The sequence below is a fragment of the Balearica regulorum genome, chromosome 20 (genome assembly GCF_011004875.1).
Source record: "Balearica regulorum gibbericeps isolate bBalReg1 chromosome 20, bBalReg1.pri, whole genome shotgun sequence".
NCBI lineage: Eukaryota > Metazoa > Chordata > Aves > Gruiformes > Gruidae > Balearica > Balearica regulorum.
Window position 1 is genome coordinate 10,552,918 of NC_046203.1, and position 27,028 is coordinate 10,579,945.

The window sequence follows — 27,028 nt, forward strand, 5'->3', positions numbered from 1 at the left end:
TAAAAATCAACAGGGCTACTGCAAATCACACTGGTGTCCAGGACAAAGTCATCCAGAGATGTGCTCCAGCCACACTCCCAGCCTCAAATAGTTCTACAAAACCAATTAAAAGGGCTGAAAAATTATTGGGACCTGGAGCCTATGTATATTTTAGGTTCAGACCAGCTTGAAAAGGACAGTTTGAAGGACTTTGTGGCATGAGGGGCTGGAAAGCCTTATTCAGAGGTACAAAGGATTAGTTTATGGGACAGTAATTACTCTGCAGTAAAGGACATTAATTTGAAGTTACTAGGGTTCAAGATATTTCATTATTCATCCTGCACCCCATTTGCAATGATACCATTTCAAAGTGATGGATTCGAATTTATGCAAGTGATGCTGGAATAGGACAGAGAATATACTTTCTATGTTTTATGAGCATAAAGAGATCTATAAATTTTGAGTAAAAAAAGTCATTACAAAGACAAAAAATATTTTAGCTGTCAGTCTGACTTCCCTTTATTGCTGAGGGAATAATTCGGGAGGATACAGGAGTCCTGCAGACCCAGCCATCCTTGCTGACTGCCCTACACGCAGCAGCTGGACGGTCCCCACCAGCAATGTCGTACCTTCCCACCTCCTGCCCACAGGGTCCACCCTGGGTACAGGGGATACACCTGAATGGCACAGCCGTGCCCCAACCTGTGCACATCAGTCTGTGACAACAGGGAAGGACATGGCGAGCACAACGAGCCCTGGGACAGGAGGGTCCATCTCTTTGCATTGTACAAATGAGACACCCTTCTACCTTCACCCCCTCAAACCCATGAGAACCCAGGGGGACCTCCTCCAGCAATTGCTGGGAATTCAGTACTGCAACATGGTCAAAAGATTTTGGGACCAGTCTGAAAGCCACTGAAGCTGGCAACAAGAGTGTTGAGGACCTACCACCTACAGCAAACTGCTAAATTCTAAACACAAAACCTCTGCCTTTCCTGCTGGCAAAAGGAAAGGTGCTTTCCAAAGACGCATGCGACTCACCTGAAGAAACAGCTATAGAAGGTTAGGAGGAGTCTCAGCCAGAGTACCATCACAAGAGACTGCAGTAAGGATGCACATATTGAAAAGCCTCTTGTGTACACAAGAGGAACATTTTTGAGCTAGGAAAGAGGAGGATCACTGGGAGCTCCCTCACTTTCCAATCACTCATCTTTCCACAGAACCCAACACACCAAAATCCTCAGAACCGTAGGTCCCAGCAACGCACACACAGAAACCACGCTGCAGGAACAACAGCACCATACAGCTGTAGGTCCCAAACCATTATAATGTCTTTAGAAGGGCTGAATAAAGGGAAGAAAGAATAAAACCTCTGCTTGGATTTATACCAGAATTCAATTCATCTGTCAATCACACAAATCAGCCCAAGTCAGCTGGGGTTTACATCTCCCCTTTGGAGCAAGAAGCATCCAAGCATTAACATAAAGCAACCACAGTTTACAGGATCACATGGCTAGGAATGTGTTGCCTGTCCAAAAAAGTCTCAAAACCAGCATTAGACTTGCTATTAAAGCAACATGGAGAACACGATCCCACCTCAGCAAGAAAAAAAGCAGCTATTTACTCCTAACGATTCCATTCCAAGAAAACTAGTTTGAATATACGCTTAATGTTTCAGACAGCTTTTCCTATGCCTGCTAAGCACTTCTGCTTGAAACAAATACAATAGTAATTTAATTTTATATATACCAACAAAATGCAAATTACAAGAGCAATAGTCTGGAGTCTTCATCCTTTATTTCATCTGTATCCCAGTCTCCCCACTTGCAAACTATGAATGTCTGCGCATGGATTTTATTTTTTTTCCAAACATGCAGCCAAATAACTTATGCCACATTGTGTTTCTTTCCTTCAGTATAAATAATGTTCACTTAACAGTGAATGCATTAGAGAACTACGTTTCCATTGAGTTGTCATTTCCAGAAATATTCTTCTTTTGGGTAGAAATTTTCCATTCTCAGCTGAAAGGCAATTTTTCTCTCCATTTATTTCCATCCTTTCAGTGTATCTTGCTCTTATTTTTAATTTTAAAGTAACAGCAATATCTCCCAGTAAGAAATGAAGTGAAAAAACACAGACTTCTTCCCAATGTGCAACTATGGCTTAATTTGGAGACTATTTATAACCCATCTGACAAATGGTTGAATTTTCGAGAGCAGGTCAGTACTGTTAAGGTGCATCCTTCACTGTAACCAGGGCAAAGCACCAGGAATGGCACAGGGGATAGGATGGGAGGGGAAAGCACCCACAAAGCTGCCAAGATATTCACATTGTGGCAGCTGCGAAAGCAAGGAAGTGACTACTGCCCAGGTAAATAGGCATCACATATTTTATCTTTGAACAGTTTAGCCTTGTTTCCCCAAAGGAATATCAGGCAGAGGGTGGTGGCAGGCTGGGTTAATTTTCAGAGCCACTCTATTAACAGATGAATCTCCCCCCCTTCTTGTTGCCAACTGGCCAAAAGTGTAAACTTTTGAGGCAGCAGCTACAACCACTGATGTGCTTAACCAGTTGGAGGTTACAACCAACCTTGTAGAGCTGTTGTCTCAAACTGACCTTGGACCACCTGGTCCCTATAGCACCTGGCACAGACGGGGCTGTGGAACCCCAGACACTGCAATAAAGCTGATGAAGATCAGCACCTCTCATTGCAGGTTTGCAGGCAGCCAGGAGCATCAATAGGGGTGTGGCAACGCTAGCCCACCCCATCCCCTCTCTCAGGGGGGCACCAGCCAACTCCCCTGCATTATACCATGCAACGTACCCATTTTTGTCCTGTTGAAACAAAAAGGGCCATAGCAGCCTTTGAGTCCCAGGGCACGACACCATCTGAAATAGCTCTGGCCCAAATGGGGCTCTGGGGGGCTCTTTCACCAGGCAGCTCACAGCTCCTGACCAGGGGTATAACCCAGGGACTGAGTGGAGGAAGAGATGGAGAGAGAGAGAGAGAGAGAAAGAGAGAGAGAGAGAGAGGTCTACCCTTACTTTATTTACTTTTTTTTCTTTTTTAAAAGTATATTTAGTTCAGACAGTTTTCAGTTTGGACAACTGAAATGAAATCAGTTTCAAAAAGAGGGAAAGGATTTTATTCAAAGTTTCTACACAACTCCTTTCTTACTTTTTGCACCCACAACTGAAACAATTCAACATGAATACAAACCAGTTTTGGCAGCCTAAATAAACATGAGAAATCCTTCCCATTGCACAAAGACACACTCCGCTTATGATTATTTTCTTCCTTGTTCCTCCTGGAAGGAGTACACAATCTAGGCCAGCAGCTTCATCCCCTTTCCAGTCCTAAAAATAAACAGCGTTTGTTCCTTGCCCCTTTTGCTTCACAAGATCTCAGATGTTAAATATTCAAACAATCCACATATAGAAAACTGATTCATCTCAATTATTCTTGGACATTTTCCTCCTAAAGTACATATATACCAAGTAAAGAAATAATACCACTAAGGTTTTTTCCTCCACAGTACAGCTATATCACCAACAACTTTAAAAATCACTTTTCACTAACAGATGGCAAACAGGGCTAAATGATGGGATGAGTGGTAGAAGGTTTCAGATGAGCATTCAGTACAAGTTGCATAAACTGTCATCTTTAAGCTAAAACGTCCACTAAGACGTTCTTTACCACCATCACCTACGTGATTTTTTTTCTTCCTGTATGCGTCTACGCATCATGAGACGCGAAGTACACGAAGTTACCAACAGACTTAAAGCCAAACACTCCCACCTCTTTTTATTGTTGATAGTTTTCTACTTTTAGGTGAAGTTTTCTAGGTGTCTGAGCATTCTTCAGTAACTGATCAAGTGGCAGAGCCCCTTCCTAAGTCAAGGAGAACTGTAAGAAAACTCCAGTGATGTTATGAGAAGCCCCAGAAATCTTTTCTTTTTGGATTGGTGCCCTGAAACTTGACAGGGAACAAGCCCATACAGGAGAAATGAGCCTACCACTGTTCCCAAAAACATGCTTTGAAAATATTAAGTGAAAATTAATAGTTACTTTTGTCTTTCATATTCCTATACCTTCCTTTCCACTGTAAAATAAGAAACATCAAAGTCTATCTCACAGGGGTGTTGTGAAAGCGAATTAATGTTTGTGTGAAGCACTCATACTATAGCAATCAGGTCCATAAAAAAGGCCTAGCAGGAGATGAAGATTCCCTTCTTCGGCCCACGGTTTGAACGGTGAGCTGTAAATAAGACCCAGGGCTATGCACTGAACAATAAAGATGGAATATGACATTAGCATGGTCCCTTCTGAAGCCTCAAACAAAACTGGAGTCCAGCAGAGAAGCATGGGGGTGATCAAAGACCAGCTCAGTACAGACACACTGCCAGAGTTAATTCCAACATTTCTCCATTTCTGACCAACTGTCCACTGAGCAGAAAATAGTTTGGGGCAGCCTGGAGATAGACCATGTGCCTGGCAAGGTGTCTCTGCTCCTGGAAGCAACCCCACCAAGCATTTCTGTGATCCCAGGAAGGCCACCTCCTCTCCTACCATGACATGGGTGCAGCTGGGACAAGGCAGACCCGAAGCCTTCCTCCCTGCCATGCTGCACCCCACAGGAGCAAAGCACTGAGAGCAAACAGAGCTGTGACGCCACCCGTAACGTGTGGGCTGCATACATGGGTTGTAAAAGGCTCCAGGGGCAGGTGTGCTATAGAGATGCGAGTTAATATTCGACAGAGCAAGGAGACCATCTGCGCCCCAGCAGCACAGTGTGTACCATCCCACCGGGTGCCCGGGCTGATGCTCACCTGCTCTATGCACTCCACTGCAGGCATCTCCTGCCCCTTCACTTCACCGATGAGCACAAACAATGGCTTTCCATCGGGGACGGGCAGAGCAGGGTGGCTCCTCGGGGGATGGAGACTCGTAAAACATCAAAACAACTCCAAAGACCTGCTGGTGTGCAGCCCTAAAATTAGCCCAAGCAGGTTGAAGTTCAACTTCTGTAGGCTGGGCTACCACTCCACACCAGCAAGCACAGAGCAATCAGGGAGACTCATTAGCAGAGGAGACATTTCAGCAAAAGGCTACGTCTTTAAGGATGCTCTGACTGTCTACTGGACCCATCTGCCCAGGAACAAAGTATCACAGCAGCACAAGAGAAGTATTTTACTGGATAATTTTATTTTTTTTTTAATTCCTGCCCCTCCATAGATTTAGATCAACCACATCACTTCAGTAACAAGCCAAGTTTGCCAAAACATTTCCTTGAAGGAAGGGAACATGGAGAACATTTTGTATGTCATCATTGTTAAATTGAAACCTTTCAAGTTTGGACTTTTCTACTTAGAAGGATGTTACTTTTTAATTTCACAATTAAAACTCAAGTTATTGAGAACATTAAAAACTCAAAAAATTTCTTAATCCAGATTAGACAAAAACATTACTCCTCATTTTACCCAATTGTCTTGCCTTTTTAATCTGCTTTTCATCTGAAACTCAGTTCTTTCAGTGCTTGTGCATGGCATGAAACAATCTCCTTGATTTTTCAGAGCTACAAGCAAGCCAAAATAACAGTTATTTGCACAACCAAAGTGGTTGCACCACATACATTTCCATACCTATCAGACAGCTAAATTTAACTGCTTAATTATGGGGGGGCGGGCAGGGGGGAAGAGAGGAACAGTAAGAAAGGCTGCACCTGGCAGCAAACAACCACCTCTCATTGCTTCGGGAGCAGCGCTGGAGCCCTCTGAATAGTCTCTTCATCCTTTCATTCCCCTGCTCGATGCTGGAACAGGATGTCAGATCTCAGCTTGTACATTTTGTCCCCATCTTAAATCTACGTTTGAAGAACTACAATAAGTCTAAAAAGGAGAAAGCTGAGAGGTTTAATTACTTTTATCCATGTTTGAGAGGTGCTCTCATGTCTATCCAGGGTTCCTGGAATTGCAGCCCCTGTGCCAGGGAGAAAATGAACAGCAAGAGACAGGCTAAAAAAATCCCCGGCTCCCGGATATTTGCCTGAAACACAGCTCACTTCCAAGAACACTGCACTGCTAGTCTGGCTGGGGCTAGTCCTGAGCAGCGCCCTTTCCATCTCTCTGCTACAAGGTTACACTCATATTAAACTCATGGATCTAGCAACCCTCCTCGTTCACGCACACAAACCAGACTTGGGGCCGGATGAGGTGGGAAGTGGCAAGCGGTGGGTTTTGCACTGCTGAATTTGCTTTAATCAAAGCACAAGGGAAGAGGATCTGCATCCGGCACAGCCTGCAGCTGAGCTCCACGCGCTGCAGGAACAGGCTACCTAACGCCCAAGCTTCCGCAACACTCGTTTGTGTCTCACAAAAGGCATGCTGCAGTTATCCCGCCTCAAATTGCACAAGCAAAGCCCAAACATTTAGGTAGTCATTTCCACCGAGTCACCTCCCCATGGTCTGCAGCATCTTAAGTACACCGAGCTCCGGCCGATCTGCAGGCTGCACGAGGTGGCAGAGCAGCAGTGCCAAGGGAGGGGAGGGAGCCCGAAGAGCTCACGTGCCATCTTAGATTTCAGCCCTGAGATATTAAGGATGATAACATACTGACTGAAGCCCTTGCACAGGATGTAGCTCTGTTGAAGCATACCAGATCAGCAGTTTTCTACCTATCACCCTACGTCAATGCTTTAGCTAAGGTAATGGATGGCTCTTTTTAGCTGCACCTTGTAAGTCCTTCAGTCAAGGCACACAGAGCAACCACGTGGGTCCTTACCCCATTTCTGCCAGAATTTTAAAGATTTTATTGGCTGTTCTGGTTTTGCTCAAGTCCCTCATTCCTAAAGAGGAAAACAGACATAAGTATGACCCATGGTTCCTGGTGAAGATGAGCACTCAATAACAACCCCAAATTTCTTACGGACAAGAGGCAGTACTCAAGACTTCTAGGCTTTCCCTGCACCTCATGCAGACACCCATACGCTCCCCGACACTCGGCTGCAAACACCTCGTGGCCGAGTCCCTCAGACCACCTGCCTGCAGCTGAGCTGCCCACACACCATTTGGAAATGCTGGCACAAGGCAGCTGGATTTCACAGATCTCCTCCCTTCCTACAAACACTCCTGCAAAAAGACCCAGCAGTCTCAAAGTAATATGGAAAGTACCCAGCAGGGACGTACACAAAGGACATGTTTCTGTTCTGGTCAAGGTGCTCTGTCCCTCTCCCATGCTTTCTTCACTCCAGGTCACTGTGGCTACTGCAGATTCCTTCCCAGCCCCACCTCAATCCATCTGCCACAAAGCTCCAGGTACGGAGCTTTCCCCAGCATATTGACTGCAATCCCAGCTGCAGTCGTGCTTCCTACACCAGCAGCAGGACCAAAGCAATGCCACCACTGACAGCAACAAGCTACACGGGGAAGCGAGGGGCTCTCTGACCCTCCAGCACGGCCCCAGTGCGGGCACCCATTAAATCACACCCCATGGAAGTGGCAGTGGAGGTTGTCTGCTCAGTCCCTTTGTTATACGAGGTCCTGATTAGCCTCACAGCAAGGTGCCCCGTGGTTCACCTTTCCATGCCACACGCGCTGCCTGCACCACTCCTGCAAGGACATCGAGCCTCACTTTATTGTGGCCTTCTTTCCATGGGAAAGGATCCTCTTTCAGAAATTGTGTTGCAATGATTTTTAACAACCTAGCCATGGGCAGAAGGTTGTTTTTCTCTATCCTCTCATACTTCTGGAGCAGCAGGCAGGGGAGATACCATCTCCTGATGTCTGAAAGAGCTTCTTTACAAACATCTCAGAGCTCTCAGAAGTTGTTTCCAGTTTTTAAACAAAAATATTCACTAGCCAGTAAAAAAACCAGGCTTTTTAAAAGGAAGAATAGGCACATAAGCTATGTTTCATATGTTTTCCATGTAAAAAAATAGTAGCTCACAGTTATGCATAAAATGAGATTTGAGAGGATGGTGAATTGCAAACTAGGAATTAGAGGTGAAGATGTTGTTCAGAGTAGGCAGGCTGCGGAGAGCATTACTTATCTGGCCACTTCAGAAAGCCGCACAGCCTCCCTTACTAGAGGATGCCATTATTAACGATGCTCCAACGCGTTCATCCTCTCAACACCCTTACACACTTGGACAGTGCTGTTATTTCCCACATGGGGCCAAGTGACCCTGCCTGTATTGGCCATCATGCAGTAAAGCTGATCCCAATTCACCCAGGCTGATGCCCAGCCAACCTTCTGTTTGGGACCGGAGCGAGAACATGGACCATTTGCCACACGATGACGTAGTAAGCTCATGGATATGCTGCAACATCAGCAGCAAGGAGTATCAGACATCTGCTGTACAGTTAGAGTTGGATGATCCAGGCCTGAAGGAGCTCCTTGAGCTGACAGTGATGCTGGGGTAATTTTAGGCAAGCAGCCCAACTATATTGTTGGGTCATCGTCTATAATACAGCAAGATAATTACTCCCTCCTAACCTCACTGGCAATGGGTTTACACCATGGTGTATGACATTTACATGTTTACATGTTCCTGAACAGCTAGGTCAGCTTTTGCAGAGCTGACAAAAAGATCAGGTTTGGTCCATGCATATGACCAGGAAGATGAAGCAGAGCAAATGTCTCAGCACCAAGGCCCCTGTTTTGCAAAGTCACTTTTCTTGATCCTATCCATATTTCAGAACATCTCCAACTGAGCCCCGTTAATGTAATTGATTTTTAACGGCATTAGCAAAGAAAGGATGTGAAGATTGTAACGGGCTATTAGACTGAAATTAAGCCTCACCCAAACCTTCCTCCCTAGGAACAAAGGTTTCCAAAGATCAGGGGGGGCTATTCCATTCCTGCTAAATGGGCAAGGAAGCACTACAGTGACCTGGGGAAAAGGGACACTAATTCCCCATATTCCACCCCACACGGCATTGATCCCACCACTGCTAGAGACCAGAGGTTTGTAATTACAAAGGAAGGTTTTCTCATCCTTCCCACACAAGCAAGACGAGAGGGCAGTCCTAGAGGGATCACAGGCAGAAATACTGTTCGATGAGCTGGACGTCTTCCAGGTTTCAAAAAGAAGAAAAGTGAAATACATATCCTGCTTGTTTTTCTTCTCTGGGTTCCCTTCATGCCAAGCAGGCATTGGCTGATTTCTCAAATCAGGCCTTTGAAACCCAAACAGCTAAGCCTGGCAAGTGGTTATGGTCAATGGCTTTCCCAGTGAGGCTTCTGCTGCAGCAAACCATTACAGCCTCCATCCTTCTCCTGTGGAAACAGACACCAGGCAAGGACTTCCAACTTCTCACTTTTATTCATGCCATGTGTGAACCATAAGCCATTATCTTTTCAAAAATCTACCCGTGCTTTAAGCAATTTAAAGCCAGGACGTTATCCCAAAGACTGACTTTGCCATGGATGACATTCCTTTCTCTCTTCAGTCACTTCTGCTCCAGCAAAAGTGGAGCCACTCCTCTTTTTTTTATTCTCTGGCAAATTGGTGACAATACTTCTGGACATTTTGACTCAAAGCATGTCACCTCCCCCAAAGGTCCAATCTTTCCTCAGGTTAAAATCTGACAGACACCCACATTTGCAATTTCCCCTGTGTGGCACGCCATCGTTTTAACACATTCCCCGTGATACACGAACACTGAGCTCCATGCAAGATTCTCCCACTCACTGTGAGTGAGCATCTGCATTTCTAGAAGATTATGCTGTTACCATCTATTTTACTTCTGATTCAAATTCTCCTCACTTGATTTCAAGATTTTTAGAGACTTATTTTTACTTCTTTTGAGACATTTTAAACTAATTTCTTTTCAATACTGTCAGCCAGCTTTTTTCACTAGTACATTACGAATTTGGGTACCATTATTATCTTCATTTTTAAAAAGGTAGAAATGTGGACACAAAAGAGAAAAGCAATGGCCTAAAATCCTTTATTAGCCCATGACATGGGCAGAAGAGAAAAACAGGACACCCAAAATCCCACTCCATTGCTCAATCTGCTAGACAAGAGAACTGAAACTGTATTATCCTGGATCTCTCTCAGACATAACATTATCTGCTGCTATAGCCTCATGTTCTTCCATGCCTTCCAATTAAGGCAAGGAAATTGGATCATGCTGAGCTTCCTTTGTCCTTTTCACCTATTGTGAAAGTCAGGGGTTACCATAATTTTATACCTGTTATAATTAGCTTTAATGTTGTAACCTGGGAGGGAAAAAAAAATACAGTATTCTTTTAATAATAGACTTAGTGGATCATGGAGTAGTCTTATCTTTTCCACAACTGGTAGCCAAGTTTAGTATTTCCATTGTACCTAACAAATTTATTCATTACTATAGAAAAAGAAGATTAAACTGTGCAACAAGCTCAGGATTCACCCAGCCAGTCCAAGCTAGGAGATAAGTCTGACCACAGAACTTCAGGATTTTGTAGTGCTTCTGCCCAGGAAGCAGGTAAACAAGTCTGGGATTTACCTTTCGTGTTTTCTGATGCCAATTTTTTTTGGTCTAGCACATGTTTCTCAGGGTGTCTCAGAGAAAATCTGCATAGATCACTGATGATGATATAGATGTTATCAGCTAAATGTTTTTGGACTGAAACAGCATCATTTACTTGGAGCACATGGTTATGAGCTTTTGAAAAGAATGGGATTAATGAAAGACATTTAAAGAGTTTGCTGGACTTCAATCTTTGTCTTGTATCCAGAGCAGCCAGGATACAATGGTACACGCCTTTATCAAGCCAAGACTTGAGGCTTTTATCTCATCTTTTCTCCAGACCTACTTCTGATGACCATCAAGAGAGGTGCTACCCATCTACCACCAACTGCACCAGCCAACACCACATATTTCTTCACAGTGCAGAAATAGCTCACTGCCACTTCACACAGCTTTTGGCTACCACCCTTCACCCAGCACTGGAGCAGAGATTTATTTTAGGCATTGGGAATGAGGTTTGTTAACACTCCTACCCAGCATGAGAGCTTTGATGCCCAACTTCTGGCAGCTGGATGTGTTTTCAGGTCTGACTGAAGCATCATTCAGGACAGGGCCACTCTCTGACAAGATAATTTCACCTGCTAGACTCTTCTTTCATGATCAAAATCCTGCAAAGGTTGGAGACCACAGCGAGGAGAGCCCTCTCCTCCAGAAGCAAGGTCAAGGCTGCGTTCTACCATGGAAGAGAGCAGTAACACTTCTACAGCACCTGGCCTGATGATGCCAGACCTCACTCCTCTACAAAACCAGAACTTCTTTATCAAAGTGTCATCTACATTATTAGAAACTACCTCGGATTCATCTGAAATGAGTGACAATTTTTAAACCCAGATCTTTCCCTGAAGCTTAAACTTGCAGGTTTTGAGGGCACATTTAACACAGAACTGGAGTATTGAAGTTTCTCTCTGTAAGCTGTAGCACAGCTTGCCAAAAGACATTTGATCTTTAAATCAGACATTAAGTGATGGAATACCACTACTCCTATTGATATTGTTTCACATATGAAAAGACAAAGTTTAGCCTTGACATATACTGCTGTATTTCACAGGTCATGCTGTAACAGACTGGATCGCTGCTCTGGAGTCAGGTCTCCGGCATGATTCAGAAGAAATTACAAGATAAAGAAAAGGACAATTATGAAACAGCTTGTTCACATTTCCACCTAACTTATTTCAGGGAGCATCAGGAAGTAAAAGGGCCTAATCATCTTCCTTCAAAAATCCATTTCCTCTCTGATGAATCTGTAGATGATCTCTAGGCTCCTTTGGTCTCAGGACCAAAAACAGACCATTTCAGCTGAAGCTATGATGAGTTCCATGAGTTAATTACATTTCCATTACTAAAGAAGTTCTAAAACTTCAATTTCTTCACTGATGCTTTTTGAATCCTGCCAAAATAGATAGGGAAACATGATTTCCTCTCTTTTTTTGTTAATCTTTCTCAACCTTATGAGACTTTCCTCTTAATTTTAGCTCTCTCAGCCTTTTCATTTCTCCTTAAATGGACACTTCTTCAACCCTTTAATCATTTTTGCAGCCTTCCTCCTAAGCTCCCATGCCCAAACTTTATTCAAGGATGCTGGTTCAGGATGTTTGAGATGGGGAACTAAGCCAAAAGACAGTTCCATTTTGGTCTTCCTTTTTTCTTTTCTTTTTTTTTTTTTTAACTGGAAAATAAGTTGAGAGCTCCAATTTAAGTTCTTTTAAGTCCTCTTTGATCTGGAACCAACCTACATCCAACTAAGTATTTCTGATTATCAGTTTAGTTTGAGAGCTCTTCAGCACATGAACATTTTGTAGCTGAAAGTGTCTTAGTCTCCTCCAAGCAGCTCATTTCTGTCCTTCAGTCCTTTACCTCTACATCACCCCATGGACTATCAGCATGCTCCTAAACCCTTAGTCTGGCACTGGGTGCTTCCTGTTTTGCAGATCCTTACAGGGAATTTTTACATGTTTAAAGGGGCAAAGGGCAGGAACCAACTTTAGCCTCTCTCCAGAAACATCCATAAGGAACAACCTTCACAGCATCTGCAAACAGATTTATGGCATAGGTGTGACATGCTGAGAGCAGCTCTCTCCTCTTTTGAGAGCCCCAGGTACAATTTCTATTCCCAGTGAAGCACAACATCGCTCCAATCTCTACTTCTGATCTTTTCCTTCATTAAATCTTACACAGCCCAACACAAACTGACTTGAACTGAACCAAGAGCTAAACCCATTATTGGCTAAAAGCTGGGGTTTAATTCAGGAGTGACCTGAACTTCTTACTCCAGAGGGATGCTTTTAGAAGTCTACAGCTGATCATGAGAACCACCTACGCATACACACCCACCCCTGTAGCCAGCTCTTAAAACCAAGACATCTTCTCCAGCACTGACAGAATAAGAATTTCCACCAGAAAAATCTGACCTGTTTCCTCAATATTCCATCATGAGATCACTAAGCACATAAATCTGTTTCATTTATTAATCAAAAAAACAATAAAGGTGATTTTCTTGACCAGCAGCATACAGGAAAATGGAGGAAGGAAGAGACCCAAAGCCTTATATTTATTGTCAGCCATTGATTTAGATAATGTTGACCATGCCAGGAAGGAAAGATTTCTTATATGTATTTGAAGAACACTGCTTAGGTGGCCATGCTCCTTTGTGAGGATCAGGCAACTTTCCAAACCCTCTAGCTCACACTACAGGTTTGACACATGCCACACATAGGAAGCAGGACTCCTTTCTCAGCCTAAGCTGCCAGGCTTCCCCATGGCACAAAGCAGCCTTCCCATGCAGTCAGGAGTTCATGCAATGCACATTCATCGTGCAGCCACCGGTACTACTGAACTCGTTCACAGAGGATCCCTTCCCTCCATCCCAATTCAGTCAGATCCTTCAGCGCAGAGAAGATCCAAGACAGCTGAAGTTAAGCAAAGAGCCCAACCTTGGTGTCAAAGAGCATCTCCAGGTACCCAAATGCCAGGTGCTGACCCTAGAGCTTGGATTACCTGTACAGAGACCTGGAGCCACTCATCCTCCTGGTTCCAGCTTCCAGCACTGAAGCCTTGCCCTGGCCCTAGCATCACACACACCTTGCTGGTCTTCAGCAAGAATGAAATGGAAGATCAATTTTCCACCTCCACTAAGTTTCCCTGATGTTTTCAGAGAGTCCTGAGGAAGGCAAAGGTCCCAAAGCACCCTAAACCTTTGGGGTGAGTTGTGGACCCAAGGATGCATGTGCAAATGTGACACTGTTGCTCCTAGCATTCAGGATTAGATTACAATTAAAACTTTCTATATCCTCATTCTTTTCAACAATCTGTAGTGGTTCAGTCCCAGGCAGATCTGAACACCACGAGGCTGCTCACTCCCCCATCTTCCCCCTGGGATGGGGAGGAGAATCACAAGAAAAAGGTAAAATTCATGGGTTGGGATAAGGAGAATTTCCTGGGAGAGGAAATAACAACAGTACTTACAACAGAATATATAAAACAGGTGATACACAATGCAATTTCTCACCCAACCGGACACTCAGCCCATCCTGGAGCTGCTGTTCCATCCCCCAGCCCCCTTTATATGCTGAGCATGACAACATAGATAGTATGGAATATCCCTTCAGCTAGTTTGGGTCACCTGTCCTGGCTGTGTCCCCTCCCAGCTTCTGGTGACAATTAACTCTATCCTAGCCACAAACCAGGACATGATCACAGTCAGGTCTTTATCTCAGATGAGCAGGCACTTTGCCATCAAACCTGGCCACTTGGGAACTGGGACACAGAAGCAGAAGCAACGTTTGAGAAACAAGAGCCTGAGAAATCCTGAACGCTCATCTAATCATGAGCGAGCACTCGACACCACACAGAGGACTTGGTGGTTTTGGGAGGTGGGGTGGGGTGTGTGTTTGGTTTTGTTTTTAAGCTAGGAACCATTAAGAAAATTAATATTAGAGCACTTCATAGCTGCAATTTTATTTGTTGTTTTAGTTTTGAATTCCTATTATTCATATCCAGCTATAATAGCACCTAGATATGCAATGCTTTCCACCTATAGAAAAGAGCAAGCAGTCAAGCAGTTGCCCACACTACATGACTGCCAGGGTACAATCAGACATTAGGGACAGATCACAAGGTTCAGTCTCCTCTTCCCACTCGCAGTTTCCACAATCGCCTTTGCATGGTACAGCTGGTCCCTTCACAAGAGCCATTATTTCCCTGCCACCAAGTCTCCCTTCGAGAGCCATAAAAAGCTAAAAACGCTGTCTGGACTCTCAACTAATGATCCTGCCTGGCTTTGATAAAGCCCTGTCTGATGAGAAAGCATACCTCCCTTTCACTTGGGATGGCCACTTTTACTTTACAGCTGCCCAACTTCAGAGCCTGCAGGCCAGGGAGATGTAAACACCCTCAGATAGTGTCCAACACACTCCTCTCTGAACAAAAAGCTTCAAAGAAGCCTAAACAGGCACAGAACACGGAAAGCAGCACAAGATGGAAAAAACTGAAGAAATGCTTTTGTTTCCTCTCCAGAGAAAAGCTATTTGTCTGTGCCTCAACTTTCTGCCTTCTAGTTGTGTGCTACCATCATTTATCGGTTCACATACCAGATATTCAATACCTTGCAGTCACTTCTAATAAAGCAAGTGAGAAGCATGTCGATCTCATCATCTATTTGCCCTTGAGAAGTATTCTGACCTGAAATGTTTGGTTTGCCACAATCAGAGCAGAGCCATGCTTCAAGGATAACTTCTGCCAGGGAAGGGCCATCCCCACCTGCAGGTCCTCTGAGGGTCTGTGGCCATCTGCAGCCTTCCTCTAAGCACAGCCCTGAGTCCTCCTCTGCTCAGGGAAGTCTCCTTCTAATTTAGCAGCCAGCTCCACAATTACACACCCACCTGCTTAACTCAACCTGCCTCTACCCACCCCCACCAAAATCAACGCACAAAAGCCATTATAAGTAACAGAAAAAACACCAGCCCTAATTAACACTCCAACAGACTCAGCATGGCCTGGGACCCTCTTTGCTAGATGAAACAAGCCCAGAGGGAAAGCAAGCTCCAGACCCAAGGAAACTGCTGCCCCACCGGGCAAAAGTGGCTCTAACCGTGCATAAAAGGAATCAGGGACAATTGCCAAGGTGGGTTTAGAGCCCAGAAATCCTTCCTCCCTGTCCAGCATCTTCTCCTTTGAAGGAAACTGCTTCTTCAGCAACCCAAGAGCCCAGATAGTCAAGGGAAAGAAAACAGAAGAACTTCAAATTATTTTAGACTGTTCCAACTGAGACCTCACATGCCCTCTTCCCCTTCCAGTTACAAACCATTCATTTTCTTTGCCTAAAAAAAAAAAATTGGTTACCTGCCTTTCTCCATCACTGCCCCCATACACCAGCCAGATCTCTGGTTAACACCTTGCATTCAGGAAAACAGGTGAATTCCCCTTTGCCTTGTCCTGTTATTTTTTATTTAATCTGATTTAATTTCAGAAGGTACCCTTAGCTTTTCTGAGCCAGCAAGTATCCATCCATCATTGGAACATAAAAGAAATTGAAAACAAGGATCAGCTTCATTAAAATCTATAGAGGCTTTGCTCTTAGCATGACTCATGCACAATGCTAATAACAATCAGCCTTAGTCCATCACCACCCATACTGTATAACCATGCAAAGAGACTTACTCTCTTGTAATAACTGATGACCTATCATGTGATAACTAATCAAGATGAAGCTTGTGCGTCTTAAAATATCCATTTTCCCAACTCCTGTTGCTGCTTAGCTCTGCTTTCTAACAATGAAGTGCCAAAAGTTCTATGTTGAAAAATCAGAGAGAAATCTGTATTTCCCTGCTCCTACCCTCTTTATTCCCTAGGTATCTAAATCTAAAGCTTATAAACAAAGCACTAAGCATACTGTCTAAAATTATGCTGGAAGACCATCCAATGGTTTTTATTTCATTTTAATTTTGCTTTTCAAATTACTATATTCTATGGTTATTTGGGAAGATTGAGGTGTTTGGGGGGAATAGGCAAGAGCTAGTCACATAGAACCCCATAATTCAGACATCCTAGTCTAAGTGCTTTTGAATGCACAGGAACATGCATGTGGAGGAAAAAAAAATGCTACAGGCTTCTGTGTATATTTGACAGCTTTGTAAGGATCCCAGCCCTCAACCAGACATTCACTTCTCAAATATTTCATGGTCACATCACACCCCTCACTCTGTCTAGGAGGTATGTCCACCTTGAATTGGAAGATCAGAGGACCATAGCCTGCTGCGCAGAACAGGCTTGATGGTTCTTATGCCTCCTCCTTTGACAGTCATCACTGCAACCAAGGCTGCCACTGCTCCTCGTACACTGCGCCAGGAATAGCATCTCAAACTGCCCACATACTAAGATGATCCTGGTAACTAACAGAGCTAATATCAAGGATGAACAGGTCTTTGTTATGCTACTAAATGAGTTACCTTCCAAATTATTAGCATCACCAGGAGCTAGGAGCACATTTCTCAGTCATCCAGACAATCAAGATAATTCTAGCTTTTGTAATTTGTTCCCGACAGCCTGAGACATCAGTAACAGCACAGAGACTTTGTGCACATCATTTGGCAGCTCCAGGCCTGGCACACGCTGTCTCTGCCAGTCCCACCCAGAGATCCAGACAGCTGATCCAACTGGCTCAAGAAGCTACCAGGACTCTTCGAGAGTGTTCAATCCGGGCTGATTGAAAGCCAAAAAAAATTAACTCTGCTCATAAAGGACAGAGCATGATCCTGTCAAGTGCTCCATTTATTTATATCAGTTTTTAGCAGCTCCTGGTTCTGCACAAACTCTGCCTGTGGTTGTGGTCACTGCCTCCAAGAGGATATGATAGAACCAGGAAAGGACCTGAGCAACAGCATAGGTCAGTGGTGCACAGACAAGGTCTGTCAAGGGAGGTTGAGTAGCATAAGTATCTGATCGGAGAAATGCTGGAGACTCATAAAACCATAACCATGCAGAAAAAAGGAATCATTATTCTCCAGATCTTACTATACAAAATCTAGAAGGCACCAGTGGAAATCTCAGGTAGCTAGTGATGAAAAAAAGGGTTAAACAGCACCTTTTCTTGTGGTATGTAATTAAACCATGAGACTCATTACCCAGGATATGATGAAGCCAAAAGTATAAAGTGGCTTCAAAACACAGTCAAGGAGGATAGTCCCCTTGGACCACACAGTTTAAAAGCCATCAGACCCATATTTTTTTCCTCAAAAATCCCTAGACATCTGAATTTTGGGAATCAGGAAGATAAGGATCAGTTTATCCATGCCTTGTTCTCCATTCTTCCCCTTAGCAGCCACCCTATTACACCAGCTCCAGCTAGAGAGGGTGTTTGTAGCTTAACGCAGTACAACAGTTCTTTGGGCTATTGCATCCAAAGCCCAGGACACCAGGAGAATCTTCTCATGAACTCCAACAGGAACAGGTCTGAACCTTTGAAGCCCAGAATCCAGGCTCATAGTTCCATCCACTGCCATCTGATGGGTTTCGACATAGGGAGGACTTTGATCCCAAAACAGCTATGGATTTCTGTGGTTTCTACCCCAAGACAGGTTGTGGCAATAGAGTAAAAAGTCCCTTTCCTCCTGCTTTGAGAAAAGTGCATTAAGATCATATAGTCCCAGGCCAGCTAAGAAATTGCATTTTTGCGTGATTTAGAGCTGCTAATTGGTGATGTCATCACTGGAGCAAATGTAATCCCATAAAAATGTGAAAATGAAACAAGCAGGAACTATAAAATATACATGTCTCGCCACAATAGCAACAGGCATATCACAGCAGGGCAGCTTTCCTCGATACTCATCTACAACTGGAGGAATTTACAAGAAATAACTAAAAAAATAAAAAAAAAATTACAGAGGAAACAAAGTCTTTCAAGGAGCAGCAATCTACTATTTTCCCAGGCCTTTATTAACAGCAAATCAGCATGCTTTCTTGAAAGTAAATGAGAAAAGGGCACCACAGCTTTGCTGTGGAAAGAAACAGAAGGAGTGTTTTCTGGAACAACAAACCAAGCCATTTTGGGCCACTATCTGTTAGACTCCAGTTTAGCTCAATAGGATATTGATCCTGGCTGCATATAACACAACCCTGATTTATTTTCTGATTAACAAGTTCTACTGCCTGATTTTGACAAACAAAGTGTCCATCATTGCAGGTAAATTAAAAAAAAATATGTATTTATCAATAATATCAGTGTGCAGGCATTGAGTAAAAAAAAAAAAGGCGGCAGAAAAAACAGGTGGAAAGGGGTACTGCATGATCACTGTAATATTTACATAAGGGTAAGTTCAATAAATGCAGAGTCTGCCCCCACAGCCTCCTCCAAAACACACCCAGACACTGGCTGCCCTTCCTCCTATGGAAACAGCTAACGAGAGCAAAGCTGCTCTTTGCTTTTATGGGTTTTAGCTAAAAGCTGCAAATAAGATCAGAGTTTCTGACATTCACCATTTCCCTTAATAAAAACGTGCACTCAACAGGATTAGCAGGTATACAACTCTGTGTGTGGTATCATGAAATGCATTTTCACGATCTTTCATGCTTACAAAAAAAAAAAGAGAACTCAAAATCCCTTTATAATATTGAAGATCAATGTGAAACTGAGCTCAGGAACTGAACGCTGATCACTGCCGGGGAAGCATGAAGTAACATTTTCAAGTAGAAATCTTGCACATATGGCAAAGGAAAGCTTTGATAGAGCAGTAAAATGATATTTCGAAAACTAATGTCCTACCTATCTATATTCATAAGAACACATTAAGTACGAGTTTAGCACTGTCCTTTTCTATTATTCTCTAATAAATTACAGGGCCTGCTTGATCTTTTTTGAGACACACAGATCCGAGACTACCTCCCACCGAAACGAAAATTAAAGTCCCACTCGTGTGACCACCTCGCAGCCCCTCCCTGGAGAAACAGCCAGGTCTGTCAGTAGTAAATGTTCTTCCTCGGCAACCTGCCTTTAAAGTCTCAATGCAGAAATGCCAGGAGGATGTCTGTCTCTAATAAATGGCCTTGCTCAGATTTCCCCTTGTTAGCCGAGCTAGGGCAGGCGATGGGCAGATGAAAGGGTTTCTGGCCAGCGAGGGAAGCCCAAGGAAGAGGAGCTCCTGCTTTCTAGCACAGACCCATGGCAACACAGGAGTGAGCTAAGAACATAATAAGGATCTACCAAATTCAGAGCAAAACACAACAGGCTACAAAGAAAACATTAATTCCATCCCCTGTGTGAAGCTGCAGATCTTTCAACGTTATTTCTCTACTATAGGTCCCTCCACCTCATTACGGGGTTTGGAAATACAGCCCCAGATTCAGGAAAGCATTTATCTAACCAAGCACACCAGTAACCCTGCTATTTTCAGTAGCCCTCCTCTCCCAGACACCAAAAATTTGGCACAAGCTCAAGCGCCTTGCTAAATCCAGCCCTCGAATTACAGGATTAGAGGTCTGTGGATTTCCTCAGTGGAGATGACTCTTGGACTTAATGTCGATCAATTTACACTCTCGTTCCCTGCATTGCCTGCCTGGTGGGAAGTCCATGTACAAGACAATTTCAATACAGCCCAGCTAGTATCACCATTGGAAACCAGCAGCTTTGACGTTAACAGGATTGTACTTCAAAAGAATACGCGTGTTTGCAGATGGCAACAGGGTTCCTTATTACAGCTGTCTAATCAAGCCGATATTCCGCAATTATGCTCAGAGATCAAATGGCGCTGCAAACAGCGCTCACAATAAAACCGGCACCAGTAAGATGCCGGTGTCACGCCTATAGCATCGCACATTCGGTTGTGATTCCACAAGCACGGCACACACATGCGACGTTTCAGCTACTGTTGCAAAACTTTGAACATCTCGGATGTAGATAGGCAGTTTAAAAAAAAAAAAAACCTGTTTTGATTCTTGGCCTCTGTTTGTGGGGGAAAAAAAAAAAAAAACAAATCTAAAACATGCCCAAACAAATAGAAATATGGCTGTAAATCAGGAAAGCTTTTATGTATAACCTTAAGTACCGAATCACCGGAGTCAGCTGAATTCCAACATGTACTTGAATGCTTTGCTGAAGGATAAATTAAACCACATGCCAAAGTCCTTTCCAGAATCAGGGCCTTGATTTTATACATATATGGGGGGGGTGGGGTGGGGGGGGGTGTTTAAACACACAAAAGGGCATAGTGCTAACTAGGAATCAGAACATACCATCGGTGCAAATAATTGTAGCATCTCTGCTAATACTCTTTTCATCCCAGCACCCTCTATGCTTCCAGGTATGTAAATCTGATTCTCCTTGTGGCTCCTCTGAAGTTTCTATTGATTAAATACCTGGCCCCAGAAGCAGGAGAATCAAGCCCTGCATATTTATTTTCTTCCTCTCAATACATAAAGAATTCCCTTTGGCCTCTCAATTGCTATATCACATGGTACACTGAATGCAAATAGAATTACAGTGCTAATGTATCTAATGAATACATTTGTATATGTATGCAAGCATTTTCTTAACAGCGTCCTACTCTGCACTGCTAACCAAACCAAAGAATATATATGTTCGTCACACACAGTAGCAGAGAAGGTGTGTGAAATAAGTGGATATTAATAACAAGAGCCAGACTGCAGTCTTCTGGGGGAAAAACTAACTGAAATCCTTCCAAGATGAAGGCTGCAAGATCAGGACCTCATGCAGACCTTTGGAACATTTCCTTTGGAGCTTTAAAGCACAATTTGTAGACCATAAGTGTTACTTAATGTTTGTGTTTTCATTATCCACTAGCATCACACTACATTTATATAAATAGATTTAGAAACTGTTGCAATGTATAACATAAAAATATTGTAAGCATTTCCAAGAAGGAAATCAGTGATATCATTTCAAACCAGGGTACAAAATGCACAGGTAACATTTTCAACTCCATCCTTCATAGAACATGCACCCTCTTTGAATTATTTTTAGAAAAGTTATTTTATAGCAGACCAAATTCATTCCTGCAGAAACTTCACCCATTTCAGAGTCCTAATAGCTTAAAAATTGGATGCATTTAGTTTGGCTCATGCCACGTTGACTTTTAAAGTCATCCCATAACATCAGAAGATAGGTTGATTTAAATCAGGTTCAAGTACCTAGTGGCAATTAGAACCTGCAAAGTCCGAGAAATGTCAGTGAGCATCTGGATAAGACACATGCCAGCATAGATACAAATAAATATCCTCAAACCCCTCTTTTTTAGTTGGTTCAAATGCCAAGTTAAAAGTGACTCATTTAGCACAATAGCCATTATTTAAATACAGTAAGGCCAGATATACAGTTTTTTAGTACTATTTCACTAAAATCACTCCCACCCCAACGTTAAAAAACAACACAAATCAAAGCGAGAGTCCCCCTTAAACTCATGGCCAGAGGAGGGCACTTACCCTGTGAGGACTACGACAAAATCCATCACGTTCCAACCGTTTCGGAGGTAAGAGCCTTTATGAAAAACAAACCCCAGAGCGATGATTTTTATACCAGCTTCAAAACAAAATATTCCAATAAAGTACGGCTCAGTGTCATCCTGAAAAAGAATAAAAATCAAAGGTGTCAAGGAGATACCTATGCTTCTGCACTGATAGCAAGAGTCATATAAACAAGTGTGTGCATCAACTTCATGTCCTTTTCAGCTCTCTGAACAGAGTTGAAACCAAAAGGTTTAAGTTGACTGAACTAAGCACAGAGAAGAATTTCATTATTATTTCTCTGAAAGTAAATTTGTTTTTTCACATTGGAAATTCTATTTGCCTTTATTCTGCTCATTTCCCCCCACACTTTCCACCTGTACTCAATATTCTGGAGGAAATTTTAATACTGAAATTTTGCTCTAAGGGTATATTTAAACTTGAGATCGCATATTTCTGTAGTCACTGACACGTGCTTTACAATTCATCCAGGAAACTGAAACGAGAGGATATCTTGGGGAGTAACAGTCAGCACAGGAAGCTTACAAACACTGGCAGGAAATTATTTATCTATCTATCATTTCTTCCATCAGTTCTTCCTTCACTCTTTCTTCACCATTTTCTCAATTTCCACAGCTGCAGTCTCATTTATTTTCTTTTCACCACATATCTGATTCAGGAAGAAATCCCCATCCCCTCCCATTAACAGCAGAAGCAGTAAGGTTTGTCTCTCAGGCCCATGATGCAGACTAAAGCATACCACCGAATCACAGCTTCATGTCCTAGCTCCCTAGAGAGAAAAAACAAGCTTAGTCTCTACAGTTTTACTAACCTTTTTCATCCATGGCACCAGATCCCTCAGTATTATACTTTATCAAGAAGAGTTTCAACACAAACTCAATGCCAAATGGAAGCATTCACATTTGGAAGGAAGATGTGGGCAAGAAACAGGAACAAAGCAGGAGGTGGAAGCAATGGGCATCAATTTCAAGAACATGTTAATTAGCTTTGGCACCTGTAACCAATTTTCAAATGTGCCTTAGATCCATGATTTCAGCTGAAGTCAATGGAAGTAAAGTAGCCCTACCCAAAAGGAAGCAAACTCCCAAATTAAGAGATTAGAAATCTTTGTTCTAGTGACTTCGGCATTTCTGACCGTTAGAGCCAAAGAGTTGAGTTGCTGTTTGATGCACGGTTGTTTGCATTTTGCAATTCTACTAATGACAAAAGGTGATTTTAGTTCTCTTCTGCAGAAAGAGCATGAGTGTCAAATCTTGTGGCCACTGAACAAAGAAAGAAACAATTTTGATATAAGAATTTATTTTACAAGCATGGCAACTCTTGCTCAACTCTGACCCAGTGCTGGCACACAGACCCATGGTTTAGGCATAGTACGCGTTACAGGAAGCCAGGTTTTTCACACCCAGAAGACCAATATAATGCATACCCCTCTCAAAGAGGCTTACGCGCTTAGCACGTCAATGTATATCCAACTCAAAGTCAACCACAAAGCAGTAATCACTTAAGATGTCTCCAAGCTATTGGAAATTACTACTTCTGGACAGGCTTTTTCATCAGTAGCTGCATTAAAGTTTTGATTCCTACAAAGGAGCAACCCACATCCCTACACACCTTGGTGACCCCAGCTCCTCTATATACTTCATCTTTCATGCTATGTCATATCCACTCCCCTCCACCTTTCCTAACCTCACAGCCCCAGCAACTCCATCTCCCATTCCCTTACGGCCAGGCAAGATGACCAGTCACCTGCAGATCACACGCACATACTGACTCACCAGACAGCAAAACAGAGCAGGTGACTGTTGAGCTCACACCATAGACTTTTGGCTGAAACAGAGAGGGGAAAAACAAACCCCAAACTAACTTCTCCAGCCAAGGAGTTGTTTCCACAAACAGCAGCACCTCCAAGCCCTCTGCCCCTCCACAGAGCCTTACTGATGCTGCTCAGAAGGTACAGAAGCTATCACTGACAGACTGAGAAACTACAGCTACCCACCTCCTGCTGTTTACCCACAGGGAAACAAGAACAAGGCAAGGCCATCAGACCTTTTATGACCTTCAAGAGAAATCCTATATTAAGAGTCTTCTTCCAGCAGTTTCTCCACAGCAAGAGCTAGAGGCAGCCCAGGACACCAGCTCAGTACAGAAAACAAGGAAGAAGGAAGAGGGAGTCAGAAATCATCCTACGTGATTTCAGGAGATGTTACCTTACTGCTCCTCTGCTTTCCCTTTTGCACACAGGACTACTCTAACAGCCTAGCCTCCCTGCTCATCAATCCCACAACACCTTCTAGTTCAACAAGTATATAAAATCTTTGCAAACAAAGGCCTCCTAGCCCATCCTATATTTCCATCTCATAACCACTAGCATGCCTCTAAAAATAGCTCTTCTAACACACACACACACAAAAATATACCTTTACCCATGTACACTCTCCCTCATTTCCTGGAAGCCTCATATCTACTCTGCTACCAGTCGTTTGCTCAATCTAGGTCAGGTATCTTGCAATTACAGCGCTCAGCTTTAAAGAGCCAGGCTTCAGGTACTCAAGGGTTTGATAGAATATGCTCTTCCCAAAGCTAGGACTACACAGAGGTCTTAAGAAGTGGGTCGAAGAAGTTCTTGTCAGCTTCTGGAGAAGCAGGACAGCTCACAGATGGGCTTGGATATTTATTACAAAGGAAAACTGTCATCGATAGGGTTGGCAGTGAGTAGCTGGGGAAATAAGAGGGGATAGAAAGAGGGTCTTTTCTAAAGTCTGTCTAAATTTACACTAATGTAGTCTAGGAATCAGGGCAGTAAAAACAACAGGATGAAAAGTAAAATTTATGCCCCATTAGGTAGTGGGGCCTGCTGCTGAAAAAAAGGATTTGCGTGACTTTGTGACAGAAAGAGCTGGAGGGCAAGACATGGGTGACATGCCCTGTGCAGCACTGAAATGGCACTGCTGTCGGCTCAAAAATTCTGCTGCCAGGACATCCTGCAGCCCCCTTCAGACAGGAGGCTGTGTTGCTGCTTGGGTTCAAGAATGGGAAAGCAGGTGATAGTGTGCGTGCTTGGAAGGAGGGTGGAGAATTTGAGCAGCAGCCAAAACTGTGCCAGCAGGTTGTTTGCTGTGGACAGAGCAAAGTTTGAGACTGGGCCAAACACGCATTTAATCAATATGTTTCAGATCAGAAACAGGTCCTAAGTCTGGAAAGTCATTACTATTCCTAGTCCATGTCCTACTGTCTTTTCTTGGCCTTTGGATGAGACGGCCTTGATAGGTTTGTGTGTGTGTAAGGCTTTGTTCATGCAAAGGTTAATATGAACAGCTCGCATATGACTGCACAAAGTGCCTGTGGATAGGATAAAGAATTAAATCCATTAGTAAAGTGCAAGAGCTGTCAGGCTGAATATCTGAGAAAACAGTTATATTCTGCCCTCACATCAAAACCGCCCAGGGGAGCCAAACACTCAGAGCCCTGCGGTGGCATGCAGATGAACATCCTACAGGCCCGCTGGTGTCTTCAAAGAGGGCATGCCCCAGAGCAGGGCAGAAAATAGATTTTCTGTCCTGCAAATTCTGATATTATCTCTGTCAGGCTGCGAGAAATCCATGGTCTACTGAAGCTTCTCATAAAAAACCTGAGATATTAGGAAAGAGACAAGAAGAAAATGAACGTACCTCAGCCTGGACAGCCAAGGGCATCATGAACAAGACATCCACCTGCAAAGCCAGTCAGGGCTTGGATGTGAAGCTCACATTCCCACATTTGGAGCTCTCACCACCAGGCCTCTGGGCCACTCAGTGCAACTTCCTCAACTTTCAGTTGGCATCGCCCCAGCGTGTACAAACAATGCAATATTTATTGGGACAGAGAGCAACTGGCTCTACAACCTATTGGCTAAGGCACTCAGCTCAGATGGACAATAGAAAGTTTGTAGCATCTCTGTTCCAGTGGACAATTACTGATGTGAAGTAAACACTTCCAGCAGCCAAAGCATGTGAGACCCCCAGCTCAGAGCAGGCAAAAGCCTCAAGGATAGGTCATTCTCCTGTTAGTGGAAGAATGATCTTATTTCTCTTGTCTGAAGAGCAAGGACTTGAAGCCGATGCTCCAGTTCACTGCTGAATGCTTTAACCACCAGACTGGTGGTTTTTTCAGTGCCCTGGTTTTGACCAGAATTTCCATCCTAGAGCCAAGTAATACTTGTCTGTGCTACGACCGATATACAGAAAATGGACAAAGATTACTTCTAACGCAGCCATTCCAGTTCTTGAAATACTGAATACACCAAGACATCACTTGCTCTTCCCATGTGCTTAATTAACCCTGCTTGACAAGTAACATGAGTGCAGAAAACAGCCAAGAGAGATTGCGCTGCAGGTTCATATCTTGGGTCTCTGGGGAGATACATAAAGGAAAATTTTCATCAGAAGAGAAAAAAAATCATTAAAACGTTCGTATGGATTCCTCCCTCTTTTTCTCAGTTTTAAGAAACAGACAATATTAAAGTTTTTGTCTTTGTATCTGTGGCACAAGGTATCTGGGCAGCTTTGGTTTTCCTTCAACAACTCTGTCTACATCTTCCTGTCATAAAAGATTTGTGATGTGTATGTCATATCCTTAAGATCTGTTCAACTCTTCAGTGATGAGCCCTCACTCCAATTTGGAGATTTTAATGAAGCCAGGAGAAGGAAAGGCATATCCATAAATCATTAACCAAAAAAAAGGGCGATTCCATTCCTGCCAAAGACAGCAATAAAGCACCTGCTGTTCTGCATGGACTTATAATTTGGCTCAACAAACCTGTAAATGTATGGGAATGTTTGCCCACTCTGGTTTAGCATGGATTTGTAACATTTTTCAGTGAAACAACTTACAGTTTGTGGAAATAGCAGAAGCATTCTAAGGAGGTTTCACTTTGAAAATTAGAAGACAGTTTTTCTTATTCACGATGCTTAATCTTTCCATGAAAACAGAAAATATTTCATGACTTGTAAAGATTCTCAGTGTTATTCTATGATAAACCCCTTTATACGTCAGAGTTAGAAATGCGTTGTAATTAAAATGGCTT

General features: G+C 43.3%; 1 protein-coding gene across 5 annotated transcripts in view; it reads right to left on the reverse strand.

Annotated features, from left to right (window-relative positions):
* The window catches only part of CACNA1B (calcium voltage-gated channel subunit alpha1 B), a 294,580-nt gene that overhangs the window by 262,924 nt on the left and 4,628 nt on the right, over positions 1-27,028 (reverse strand). For all 5 annotated transcript variants that reach the window (XM_075772765.1, XM_075772766.1, XM_075772767.1 and 2 more), the window contains exon 3: positions 21,925-22,064. In XM_075772765.1, the coding sequence (XP_075628880.1) occupies positions 21,925-22,064 (140 nt within the window). The remainder of the gene's footprint in view (positions 1-21,924; positions 22,065-27,028) is intronic.